This window comes from Harpia harpyja, chromosome 4 (assembly GCF_026419915.1).
Source record: "Harpia harpyja isolate bHarHar1 chromosome 4, bHarHar1 primary haplotype, whole genome shotgun sequence".
Taxonomy (NCBI): Eukaryota; Metazoa; Chordata; class Aves; order Accipitriformes; family Accipitridae; genus Harpia; species Harpia harpyja.
In genome coordinates this window covers 63,982,826-63,995,780 of record NC_068943.1, presented here as the reverse complement: position 1 = coordinate 63,995,780, position 12,955 = coordinate 63,982,826, and the positions used below count along the sequence as shown (strand labels likewise).

General features: G+C 47.7%; 1 protein-coding gene across 3 annotated transcripts in view; it reads right to left on the bottom strand.

Moving 5' to 3' along the window:
- MYB (MYB proto-oncogene, transcription factor) overlaps positions 1 to 12,224 on the bottom strand; it is a 29,340-nt gene extending 17,116 nt beyond the window's left edge. Inside the window, exons 1-9 of one of the 3 annotated variants that reach the window (XM_052784428.1) lie at positions 12,007 to 12,224; positions 8,015 to 8,132; positions 6,328 to 6,399; positions 5,576 to 5,668; positions 4,942 to 5,162; positions 3,188 to 3,422; positions 2,283 to 2,363; positions 1,777 to 1,881; positions 208 to 465 (exon numbers count right to left, since the gene is read on the bottom strand). In XM_052784428.1, the coding sequence (XP_052640388.1) occupies positions 208 to 465; positions 1,777 to 1,881; positions 2,283 to 2,363; positions 3,188 to 3,422; positions 4,942 to 5,162; positions 5,576 to 5,668; positions 6,328 to 6,399; positions 8,015 to 8,132; positions 12,007 to 12,029 (1,206 nt within the window). In that variant the 5' untranslated portion in view covers positions 12,030 to 12,224. The remainder of the gene's footprint in view (positions 1 to 207; positions 466 to 1,776; positions 1,882 to 2,282; positions 2,364 to 3,187; positions 3,423 to 4,941; positions 5,163 to 5,575; positions 5,669 to 6,327; positions 6,400 to 8,014; positions 8,133 to 12,006) is intronic. The other 2 variants (XM_052784429.1, XM_052784427.1) reach the window with 2 other exon arrangements.
- Between the last annotated feature and the right edge of the window lie 731 nt (positions 12,225 to 12,955).

Below are 12,955 nucleotides of genomic sequence, written 5' to 3'. Positions count from 1 at the left end.
ACACCCACAAAAAGCATATGCATCCACACTCGAGGGCTTCATTTATGAGAAGCCACATTTTGTTATGTCAGAAGCTAAGCTTCAGATCTTGTAGCAATTAGAAGTTACTTGGAAAAAAAAAACCCACCACATTTAGGACTGTCCCAGTTCCTCTCCCCTTACTCCTTGACCACGCACGAATCCACCTGAGGTGGCAAGTCTACTTACGGAGTCTATTAACTGGAGTGTTTCTGCAAATTCTAAGAGATTCTTAACATTATCCAGGATGTTGCTCTGGTGAACAATCATGCACCGTGCAGGGGATGCACTTTCCTCAGGTAAGCAACCGTGATCCACTGGTGGAGATGGAGTACAGTGGTGATGTTCCCCCAAACAGGAAACAGGTGCATTGTCACCACTGGTCCTGGTACTGTCAGCAATTGTGGTGCTGTGCCAGCCAGGGTAGTTTGATGTGTGGTTCTGTGTCTAAAGGAAGAAGACAAAAAAAAGAAAAGGGGGGGGGGGGAGGCAGAAGGAACTTAGCAATGAAATTGCACAAGGTGTCAGATGCCACTGGAGGAAAGATAAAAGTAGTTGCATCATCATCTAAAAGCTTATGCCTATGAAACAATTGTCAAGATGTTTCCTTTCATCAGCGCAAGATCTCTTTTTAAGTAATATTGGCATTGTGTTTGTTATCCCAAAGTTACCTCATAATTTACTTCCAGGATTATGAACATATATCATTACTAACACATAATCAATTCATACTGTGTTACTCCAAAAGCTCAAAAATTGTCTGCAAGTCATTTTCTGTGAGAAGCAAGAAACGGCAGGATTTCCCTACTGAGCGCTCAGCACTGTAGAAAGCTAAAGGGTTTAAGAGTTAGAGTTGCTTTTGTTTGCTTATCTCCTTTTCTTCTTCTATCCCTGTCTAATGCTACAGCTTACACCAATGCAATGAAGAGGCTGTCAAATCAACGTGGTTAGGAAAGCAGAAGAACAAATTAACAGAAGTTTCTTTCCAGTGTGATCATGCAACAGAAGAAATTGCAAAACATTAACTAAAGTTAAAAAGTGGCCAAACTAACGTATCATGCATGCAGTTGTTTTACTATTAATTTAAATATTACCCAAAAAAAGAATCTGCTGGCTATCACCTATCTTCAAAAATGATTTGGGGATTCTTGGCTTTGGTGATGGTGTTAAGTAATTACGTAACGGTTTTCATACATTAACATCCAATGGCATATACAACGAAGTGTGAGAATTCAGTAATAGCCAGCATTTGCTCCACACATGCAGTTATGAAGAATCTAACATTATTCAGAGAAGTAAAACAAACTGTCAAACATGCACCAAGTCTGAAGCTTACAAAGTGTATAAAACACAGCTGAAGGAAAGAATACAACAGAGAGGAAAAATCTAATGTACAGGCACTACATTTTCATCCAATGAACCATTGCACACTTTTCAGAAATGCAGATCCCATTGATTTAAGATCTGTGGGATTTTTCATTTTCGTACAATCTTATCTCCAATATTACACCACGTTACAGAGCCCAGCCCTGCTCCCACTTTGCAAAGTAAAATACCTGCAAATTGTTTGCTTTTCTTTTTCAATAAAATAACTTATGAAGCAAATACAGATTATATATGTGCTATGTTTCATCCTTTTAAAACGGAAATATAGAGCCTTGATTAGTATCGAAGGCAGAGGGGGAGTAAAAAGTTAAAAAGACAAGCACTGGGGTAATGCTGCTATCCCTCCATCCAAGCACACAGTGACAATCTTACTGGTAATGCCTGCTGCCCTTTCAGTTCATTCTCAGTCGACATTAGTAGCAACTCTAATTCCTTTATTCGTTTTTCTTTCTCAGGGTCTTCATCATTATAGTGTCTCTGAAATTAAGAGTTAAGGGAAAAGAAAAGATAAAGGTCTGATAGGATGTAGCAACTAAAATGCTTATGGCTTGCCGTCCTGTGGTTATAACAGCCAAATTAAGACTCAAAGATGAAACAAACGTCAATTGTGTTTTCCACTACCAAAGTCCCTGCTGAATTTCAGTATAGACATTTGAAATGGAGAAAGTGGAAGCTATCATACCAGATGTCAACTACTTTGTTTTAAATCCACTTCATAAGAAGCAATTATTAGCCATGTTAGAACTCCCCCACCTTCCCCATTTTCTCTCTTCACCACACTTATTACATTAAAATGTTTCCTTAACGTATGATGTCTGCATTTTGACTTATCAAATGTTTAACAAATTGACTTTTGAAATGAGGTTCAAGTTATCTACCTGAATAGCTGCAGCAGCTGGCTGAGGAACATTGACAATATTTACATGCAGTGCTACTGGATATGGGATCTGACCAGGGACCTAGGCCGAAAAGCAAAAGACACTAAAAGTTATTATTTCTATCATATTGTCTGCCTGCATTGTGAATTTGTGTTAAACATACTTTGGTTTTAGGTACATAATATTTAAACTCTATGGAAATGAAATAGCAAAAAACCCAACAATGTTTACAAAACAAGTAAACAGGTTTTTAGGAATATGACAGCGAGCATTACAGAGGAAGAAAGAAAATTCATATATGAAATATCTACCCTTCCTGAATGAGAAAAGATGAACAATTTATAGATGCATTTGTAAGACTTTTCTAAATTGAAGTGAAAATGCAAAAGATGCAATTTCTTGTTGTCTAAAACTCGACAGTGTAACTCTCTGAAGCAGCAGCCTGTTTCATTATTAATCATTAATAGAAAAGGAATCAGATTAAAAACAATACTTGTTTACTTGGTTCCGACAGGCAACCCACAAACAGAATATTACTGAAGGGAACGTGGGAGATTTTGACATAGAACACAGAATTAACCAGATTCAACTGATTTTCGAGAAACATAATATTCACCACTGTAAGAAACAGTACTGGAAACATGTTCACTGCTCACAAGACATTAAAAATGCTGAACCCAATTCCACCACCTGAATGCCGGCAATCAGTTTGAAATGTAAATATTCTCATCACTGAATGAAGTCAAAGTCAAGGAAGTCCTCACCTGACATCAAACACACACCAGTCCACCAAGACTGGGAGAAAACCCTTCGTGCTTCCTGAAATCAGGTATGGCTAAATTGCACCCACCTATTCAACAAAGCAAAACAACAACAAAAAACAAACCACATTTTCAGGCACTTACGTTTTGTGGCTCAGAGATGTGGTAGTAGGGGTAGTCACTGCTCAGCGGGGGCTGGCCGGCTACTGGCAGCTGTGCAGAAGGTGGGTTGTGAGCAAAGGCCATCAAGTGGTTGCTCTTCTGAAAGCCAGCAGCTGCTGAGGAGTGACAGGCTTTGGAGGACTCCTGCAGGTAGCCCTCCTGCTCAACCTTTCGGCGCATGGTGGAATTCCAGTGGTTCTTGATAGCATTATCAGTTCTGCAACAGAAATACATACGTTTGAGGAGTTTTAAAAATGAGCATTTCCAATTCAGGCAGATTAATAGGCAGGAAACTGCTGTTGGCATTTCTGTTTAAAGCTTGAGCTGTCCTCTGACCTTTCTCCTGCCCCCATCTTTACAAATCTCAACTTCTCAGGAAAGATGCTCAGTATAAAAGGTAAGGGAAAAGACAAATGGGCTGTGGTTGTTTATGTACTTTTTAAAGAAATCTCTAAGTCTTAGGTCCTCAAACTGTAAGAAATTAGTAACTTCAGCTTCACCTCATTCCCATGAAGTGAGGTGACAGCAAAGGCTAACAACCCTTTGAGGCTACCCTGAAGGACTGCCAACATCATCTTCCTAAGTCTTAATATTACAGTGGAGTTTTATTGTATCTCATTGCTGGAAAGAAAGACTGTGGAGAATAGCTGTGAAAAGAGTAACTTCCAAGCAACTTTCCAACTGGCCATCTAGACAATGACAACATCACGCTATACCCACAAATTCAGTAAACAAAGCTGTTGGGATTTTTCTTAGCTGCAGAAAAACTGAGATTCAAATTCTCACATACATGAGTCAGAAAAAAGCAAACTTATCAAGTCTGGGAGACTTTAAAAGTGTGCTTAGGAACAGCTCCTCTATTTGAAAAACATCACCACCACACAGTATCACGGATGTGTGGAAGCTACAAAAACTTTCCAAGGGGTAATTCCTTTCTTGTTTTCTTCCAGAAGGTGAAAGCAACCTAGGGAATGCCTGCTTAAAGGGCTATCATGATCTTAGGCATTGTATTTAGATCTTGAAGATGTTTCACCAAATAGCAGCAATAAAAATGGGAAGGGAAACCTCTCCCTTGCTCACATTATTTGCTTGACTACACTTTATCTTCAGTCACTTTTACTACCGAGCGAGTAAGACACTGAATCTCTGAAATTATATGCAAGCTGTGCATAAGCTTTCAAGGAGACAAGTATTTCCAGGACCAGAGTTTGAGGAAGTCAGTTTTTTCTGTTTTATACACGGATTTTTAACAGGTCAAAATCATCTGGACGATTCAGGAACAATTACAAATGTTGAAGCAGCCTTCTCTTAAATCCTTTTGAATAAACAGACTGGATTTCATGTTGAAGGTATACCCTTAGCTGAATGTAAATTATGTTCCACTTGCAGAGCCTGAATCTTCCCTGTTAAATCAATTTAAATTTTGACAATTATTGCAAGCACAAATAAGACTGCACAGACATTTAGGAAACTGTTATGGTCTTGCTCTAGTTACTGGGTTTTTTTACCTTCGGCAAGCATTAAAAGCATGTAAAAATAGCATACTGTTCCATGTACTGACCAAACAGCACAGTTCCCCACTGAGAAAAACACACATCGATGTCACTGGCTTTCCAGGTTTTGATTCCAAAATTTTTTGATTTATAAAGTGCAGCCTGAGGCAACTGAAATGGACTGCTCAGAACTGCAGCTTTTTCCTTTTTTCCTACTTAAGAGCTAAAGGTACATGTCATTACCGTCCAGGCAGCAACTTTGCAATTTCTGCCCATCTGTTTCCCAGCCTCTTGTGTGCCTGGTAAATAATTCTATCTTCCTCTTCTGTCCAGGAGGTTTTCTTCACTTCTGGATTCAAATGGTTGTGCCACCTCTCCCTGCACTGTTTTCCAATCCTTCCCTTCAAATGCTTAGCAATGACAGACCAGCGCTTTGGACCGTATTTCTGCACGAGTTCTATTACCTTCAAAGAAGGACATAAAAACTGCCTGTATTTAACGATGCATAATGAATCAATGAAATTTTTCTGTGGTGGAGCAATATTTTCAACAATGTTTCTCAAAACTGCCATGGTAAAACTAACACACAATTTAGGTTCCCCACTTCCCATTTATACTTTTACCCAAAAGGAAAAATCTGCTAATAGTTAAGGCATTTCTAGAATGCAATTCTGCTTTACAGTGTTGTAAAGCAACATTAATTAATTTGAGTAGAAAACTTAGAAAACACTACACAAATACTAGGCATTGATACTGATAGGATCAGTCTGCCTTTCGCCATATTAGTGTTGAGACCACCAAAGTCTCTAGGAGTTTTGCCCCAACTCATGAAATCCACTAGTAAGGCATTAATCAGACAGAAAGGAAAACTGATTACCCTTTGATCCTCCTCTTTAGTCCATGGACCTTTAATAAGTTCTGGGTTTAGTACCTTCTGCCATCGGTGCTGGCACTGAACATCTGTCCGATTCTAGTGAAAAGTAAAACATGCAAAGTAGATCATTCTTTAGAGAAGATGAACGTAGAGTGATTATGCTCTTACCTAGGTACACTTGTTCCCAACATATTTCACTGCCAGCTACAACTACTAAGCAACATGGAGTGATACAGTAGGTCTGAGAAGAAGTGCTCAGCTATCAGTTTGCTCACTGAACTAGATAAGTTTTCCATCATTTCTGCAGTGAGGACTGTATCACCAAAACTACACAAACTGAATCTTCACCATCTACGCAATAGCTGTCATGTTTTCACAGGCATTATTTCTACAACAGCCAAAGTGTTCACAAAGCAATTATCTTCTAAACCATACTTAAAATTCATCAAAGCTATTTTTTCTCTGTGCTGAGGCATTTTGTTTCAGTGTCACATTGACCATCTACTGTGCAACACGCCGCCACCCCCCATTTTTGCTTGTTTGATTTTTTCCAACCTTTTCTGAGAAGTGAAAGGAAAATTAAAGGTAAGGGTTTCCACAATATTCTAACTAAATTTCTGAGGTCTCCATCTGTGGAGGTTTTATATCTCCTGCAAAAACCTAACTATAAAGCAACCACTCCCCTCTCCCTTACTTGGAAACCTCTGATAAAGGGTTGTCACTAGAAGTGGAAACAGAAACCAATATCCACCTACAGGAAGGAAATTGGCAATGACTTTCCAGTCTTCTGTGCCATTCTGCTCCACAAGCTTCTTCAGTTTCTCATCCTGAATCATTAAAAAAACCAGACATAATTAATATCACAATCTCTTATAATACAAATGAAATACATTTTAAAAAGATTGTGTCTTTCTAAGCTTTTTATGCATCTATTTCTGCTTCCTGAGTGCAAGGGGAGGTGGTCTGTAGTCTTCTCATACTTTTAATTGCCTAAATCAGGACATTTTTCTACTCCTGTGGATTTTGGTAGGTTCTTTACTGTGCTGCAGGAGAAAAACTGACTTTTTCTGTGCTGTTCTTTGACTCGAATTATACATTCCCATTTTACTGCTCAAAGCAATGTAACTGTTATTCTTGTACTGAATTTACAGGAGGGCATGGACGTTTAGATGCCAGGCATCAGAATAACCATGAAATTCAGTAACACTCAGGCACCCAGCTGTCTGGGGACCTCTGGAAATCACAGCCTTAAGCTTTATATGTCTTGAAAGTAATGGGAGTTCCAGTAATTTGCTCATTGCCTATCCGTGTACAATGAAAGCACAATAAAACTAATGGCTCCTTTTTGCTCCTGATCACTGTGAGGGAGTTTTGCATACTTGCAATAGCAAGAAATTTGGCCCAGTATTTTTAATGATAAGGCCAGAAACAGAGACCCTAAAGACAAAAAAACCCAATCTCATGTACTGGGAAAGATCTTGATAGTGTAAAACAAGCGAGAACTGCCCCAAGAGATAAGAGGATGGGAGCAACCCTCCCCTTCCCTGGTTAGAGCCTCCCAGTACACTCCCAGTTCATGTGACAGGAAAGTGGCCATTGGGCTCCACAGCCATCCCTTCCCCCCAGGCCACATCACAACCACGTCCACCTCTGTAAAAGCAGACTACAATTTAAAAAAAAAAAAAAAGCTTGCAGGAGGTGACCTGCCACTGTTTATATATCAATATACATTGTTAGAGAGGAGAAAGTCAAAACATCACTTAAGAACTGTATTAATGTATTTCACAATAAACTCAAACCAGTTAAATGGCCACAGGATATCCACCTGGCAAAGGAGTTTGATACCACAATTTACCCGGAAAGTCAGCACAAGGGGATCGTGACTAAAACACATTCTGACCTTCAAAAGCAAAATACATCTTGAATGCTCAATTTTGGTACTGCTGGATTTCTTTCTTCCAGCTTTTAATTTATTTCCACTCAGAATCATAACACTGCAATTAAGGTGCAAATTTCAAATGGCACAAAAGGACTGCAGCAGTTTCTGCCACAGTTGTTTGCTGCTGTGGGACACTGAACACACGTTAGTTCTCGCATAGCAACCGTTCTCAAACAAAAAGAGGCAGCAGTAACAATCAAGCATTGCTGCAGGTGACTCTGAATCTGTTTCTCCAACAGGGATTACACCGAGACTCACGTACCTGTAATGTAGACCTTGGTGGACATAAAAAAATGGTGTTTATACATTTTATTTAAAAGATAAGAATTACCCTCAAAGTTAAATAAAACACTGAATATAGCCAATGGGTTGAAAACATTGTCCTCATTCATATACATGGGACTGTCACTGAAGTTAGTTTGCAGACAAGAAACTCTGAGAATAATGTGATCCATGCTCTCTCTGTCTTTTTACATGCAGCAGATGAATGAACTCGGATTTACCTCTTCACGGGTCCACCTGGTTTTTCCTAAGTGACGTTTTCCAGTCTTAGGAAGCAGACCATCATAATCATGATCATACATCTCAACATCTTCATCATCATCATCACTACTATATATACTGCAGAAGGAAACACAGCGAGACACAGAGTGGAACATGAGGACTTGAGCTACTTAATTACAAAGCACAAAAACCCCACTACAATCCTTACAAAGGTTACACAGATAAAAGTTTTAAAACTTGCACAACAAGATTTTGTTCTGCATTATGTTGTTCTAGTATTCTGAACTGGTTCTGCTGTTTTTGGTATCCACAGATACAAGCAAAGGGCTGGCAACCTTCGTATTACTGTGCATGTTTAGACCTGCTCTTAATGTTAGATCAGTGGTGAATTACACATTTGGCAAACTTTCAACCAATGAAGGCTTCAAATTAAAATACAATGTTTGGGACAATAAAGAGAACTAGAGGCTGTGTCCATTACACAAGTGCATGTTCAAAATCTTTAACTCGTGCCGTACAGTCTGAAAAATATTAGTGGTTTTGTATGTTTAATAGACCAGATAGTTATATCGTTCCCAAATAAAACAGACTGTGTATAAATATAAAAAGTTAACCAATAATAACCTTGTTTGAGAATATGGTTATGGACCTTATGTGTGAAGGCAAAAGTTTCTCTAATTAAGTAAAGCCAGTAAAGTGGTAACGTTAACATGCAATAAGCTCTAATATAAAATGTGCCTGCCATGTATGGGTCTGGACAGACAATGGCTGAGGACAAGTATATTTAATATCCTGCAACTAGCAAAGGAATGATTGGACCCTTTTATATTCTCCATTTCTCTAACTTATGACTTGATTACCTCTATTCCATTTCTAAATACCTCATACTGTTTTTGAAATCCTCTGCTTCTCACCTAATTCATGACTAAGGGATTTCCCCAGAGGCTATCTATGGGTAAAAAGGTCTCTATTACTCTCTTCACAAACAGCACTTGCTCTACCCAGTTAACTAAAACTAAAAGAGAGTGCTTTGTAACAAGAGCTGTCTTTCTGGTGGGCAGTATTTTATTTCCAGCTTTTAAGATAGGAGCAGCAGTTCTGACACTTCAGCTCAGAGATGATAACCACAAGTGCTAGAAAGGAGACAATGTCATGCTCCGAGACTAAAAACTATGATAGATCTGATAGTATGGTATGCTATGGTAGGCTAAGGTATGACTAAGACATTAAAATAAAGTTACTTTGTAATAAGATTATCAGGCATTGTTTATCCCGTTAGCCTGTTTTCAGGACACCACTTCTTAAACGAAGCTCCAGTGAAGCGCAAAGACCGTTAGTCAAGACACAAACGTCTCCAAAATGCAAGCTGTTAAACATATATTCTTTTAAAGTACGCTGGGCTAATCACACCATACATCTCCAACCCTGTTTTCTGGCCCGTGGCATGTGCCATGAAAACGATGCTACCTGTAAGAAGTTTCCCAGAGCCTGCTTGCTGTGATGCGTGTGGCCTTCCCTGAGCCTCTGCCGGGTGGCCCCTGACGCGCCCACCCAGTCCATCACTGCCACCCTCCACTCGTCCCCACGGTGCCACAGTCCTACAGCCCGCCTGGCCCCACGGCTCACTCCCTGGTCCAGGGTCAGCACTGACTGAAGCTCCCGCTCTTGCACGCCAAGGCGAGCGCACAACCGGAGCCTCCCGGGCTTCAGCGGGGCAGCCCGCCTGAGCAAAGCTCGCACGCTCCAGCAGCAGCTGGCTCCTTCCCCTGCCGCCGCTCACAGAGTAGATTCACTTTTCTAAGTGACACGCAGACAGCTGTGCGACTGCTTGTATGCCAAAGGAAGTTTTGTGGCTCAATTTCCAAGTATCATTTTGAAAATGAGTTTCGCAGAGAGTAAAAGCACCAGGTATGCATCCATCAGCGACGCTTCCTGCGCGGCGACACGTTTCAGGCACAGCAGAGAAACGCTGCTCCTCCGCAACGGCAGCAGAACAGCAGCGGCGAACAGGTTAAAATGATTTCAGTGCGGTGCCAGTAATGTAACCGGTTTATTTAAATAACCGGGGCCTTGCTGGCACCGCAGAACTGAGCAAACCCGCTGTATTACCTGGGCTCTCCAGCAGGAGAAAAGGGCCCCCGGGATTTCGGGACGTTCGGCAGCTGCTTTAGCCAGCCAGGCCCTCAGCGCTGCTCTAAAACTTTTTATTATTTTGCACCTCCGGCCGCAGCCCCGAAGCCTCCCCCGGAGCGGCACGGCACGGCACGGCACGGCACGGCGCTCCGCCCGGCCGGGGCAGGGGGTTGGAGCCCCGCGCCCGCCCCCGCTTCAGCGCTCCCCCGGCAGCAGCGCGCCGCGTTTCGCCCGGGCAACCGGCTTGTGCAACGATACACGGGGAAAGGGAGGGGAAAAAAAAAAAAAAAAAAAAAAGGAGCGACAGAGAGAAAAAAATAAAAAGAAAGAAGAGGGGGTGGAGAGGAAATGACTCGCTGCTGCTACCGTGATTGAAGGAATTCGGGCACCAGCCCCGCGGGGCAGAGCCCGCTCCCGCGGCAGAGCCCGCGCCCGCGCCCGCTCCCGCCGCGCCGCCCCCGCAGCCCGCGCCGCCGTGGCGGGGCCGCCGGCCGAGCCCGGGGCGGTGGAGCGCCGCGTCCCTGCGGGAGGCGCCCGCGAGGCAGGCGGCGGCTGTCCCCTCTCTTTCGGAGAGACGGGCCGGGTGATTCACCGCCAGCCCCAGCGACAGCCCCGCTCTGACACTGCAAGTACAGCCCGGCGCTCGCCCAGCGGCCCCGCCGCAGCCTCCCGCACCGCAAGCCGCTCTTCCTTAAAAAGAGCCCCCCCGCCTACCCCCTCCGCCCCCAGGTCCCCAGTCCCGCGGGACGCGGCCGGCAGCCGGGCCAGGGAAAGGCAGGGCTGCGACTTTCTCCTCTGTCACAGCCCAGCGAAAGGGGAGGGGAAGAGGGGAGGATGCCGGGCTAAAAAGAGAAAGAGAAAAAAGCCTCCACGTGTCCGACTCGCCGTCCCCGGCTAATTAGACAACAACCCCGCTCTGCGCGCCCACCCGGCAGCGGCGGCACGGACGCGGCCACGCGGCGCTGCCGCCCCGTCCCGTCCCGTCCCGTCCCGTCCAGCCCGCCGTCCCCCGGGCGCCGCCGGTCCCGGCCGCGGCACGGCGGGGATCGCCCTCTCCCGGGAGCGCGGCGCGCGGGCGGGCGGGCACGGGTGACAGCTCCGGCCGAACGCCCCGTCGGACCCGCAGCCCCCCCGCAGCCCCCCGCCCGCGCTGCCGCGCTCCGGCATGTGCCGAGCGGCGTGTGCGGGAAAAAGCCAAGCCCCGCAGGGCGGAACTCCCCCCCGCCGGGGAGAGCCGCGCTCCCGAGGGGAAAGGGGCCGCTGCTGCAGGAATAAATTAAAAAAAAAAAAAAAGAAAAAGAAAAAAAAAAAAAGACGAGGGAGCGAGGCCAGCCCCCGCGCCCGCCGCCCACCTGCCGTCCCACCCCGCCGGGAATGAATGAATGAATGAGACGGGACACGCTACCTGCCGCCGCCGAGCCAGCCCGGCATCGTCCTGCCGTGCAGCTGCGGGGCGCGCAGCCCCCGCCGGGCTCCGCGCTGGCCCCTGCGGGCAGCGAGCCCCGGTCCGTGTCCGTCCCCCCCCCGGCCCCGCCGCGGCGTCCGGCAGGCTTGCGGCGCGGGGCCCGGGCGCCCCGTCAGCGGCGGCTCTGCGGTGCGTCCCGCTCGGCTGCCGCTCCCCCGGCGCCTCCGGAGGAGGGGGACGCTTCGCTCCGGGGCCAGGGGCGGAGTAGCCCAGGTGCGCGGAGGACGGCGGGGGGGGTCGCCCGCCCGCCGCCCCCTCCGCCGAGCAAGCCCTTCTCCCGCCGCTGCCTTCCCTCTCCCCCGCCCCGCGCCCCGTCTGACAGGCGCGGCGCGGAGCGGAGCGGAGCGGGGCGGAGCGGGGCCGGCCGCCCCCCGCCCGCAGACAGCGGGTTACCTGTGCCGGGGTCTCCGGGCCATCCTCGCACCGGCCGCTGGGGGAGGACGGGGGAGCCCGCGCCCGCCGCCGCGCCCTGCTGCCGGGCTGCGCCCAGGCGCTCCGCCGCCGCGCACGGGAGTGCCGAGGAGCCGCGGGAGGAGGAGGAGGAAACAGGTTGAGATTAAAGAGTAAACTCTGTAAACAGAGATGCCATCAAACAAAGGGCCCTTGGACACTCCCCCTCCCGCCAAATCTGGCGCCCCTGCAGTGCGCAGGCGCCTGGCGCCGCGCGGCGGGCCCGTGCCGCGGCGGCGGGGCGCGGGGCGGGCGGACCGGGGCCCGCGCGCCCGACGGGGCCCTCCCGCCCCGCCCCGCCCCGCCCCGGCGGGACACCCCCCGCCCCCCGCCCCGCGCCAGCGCCGCCACCCCCGCGCCGCGGCCCCTCGACGGCGCGGCCGCAGCCCCCCCACTCCCGCGGCGTGAGGCGCTCACGGATGAAGCCGTCGGAGCGGGGAGGGCTACCCCCCCCTCCACCGTGCACGGCGGGTGGGGAAGGGGAGTCCTGCCCTGGGGCGGCGCGGCCACCCCCGGGGGGGTCTCGGCGACGGCCGCCGGGCCACGTAGGTGCCTCCCGCCGACGGCGGGGGGGGGGGGGTGGCCCTTCGCGGGTGCACCTGCTCCGCTGCCCGGGTGGCGTGCGGGCTGCAGCGGCAGCAGCCCTCGGGGGGCTAGCAACCAACCCCCCCCCCGGAAATATAAAGTGAAGGGGACTCCGGCGGGACTCTGGGGGGGCCGGGGCCGGGAGCTGCCCAGTGCCTGACTGCGGTTGCCGCGCCGCGGGGGATTTTTGCTATAGTTCCCCTTGCTGCTGCCAGGCGGTGGATGGTGCCGGCCGCCGCCGCCGCCGCGGCGGGAGAGGCGGTGGGTGTCCGATGAGCTCCAGAGAACACGTTTTCTGATACAGAAA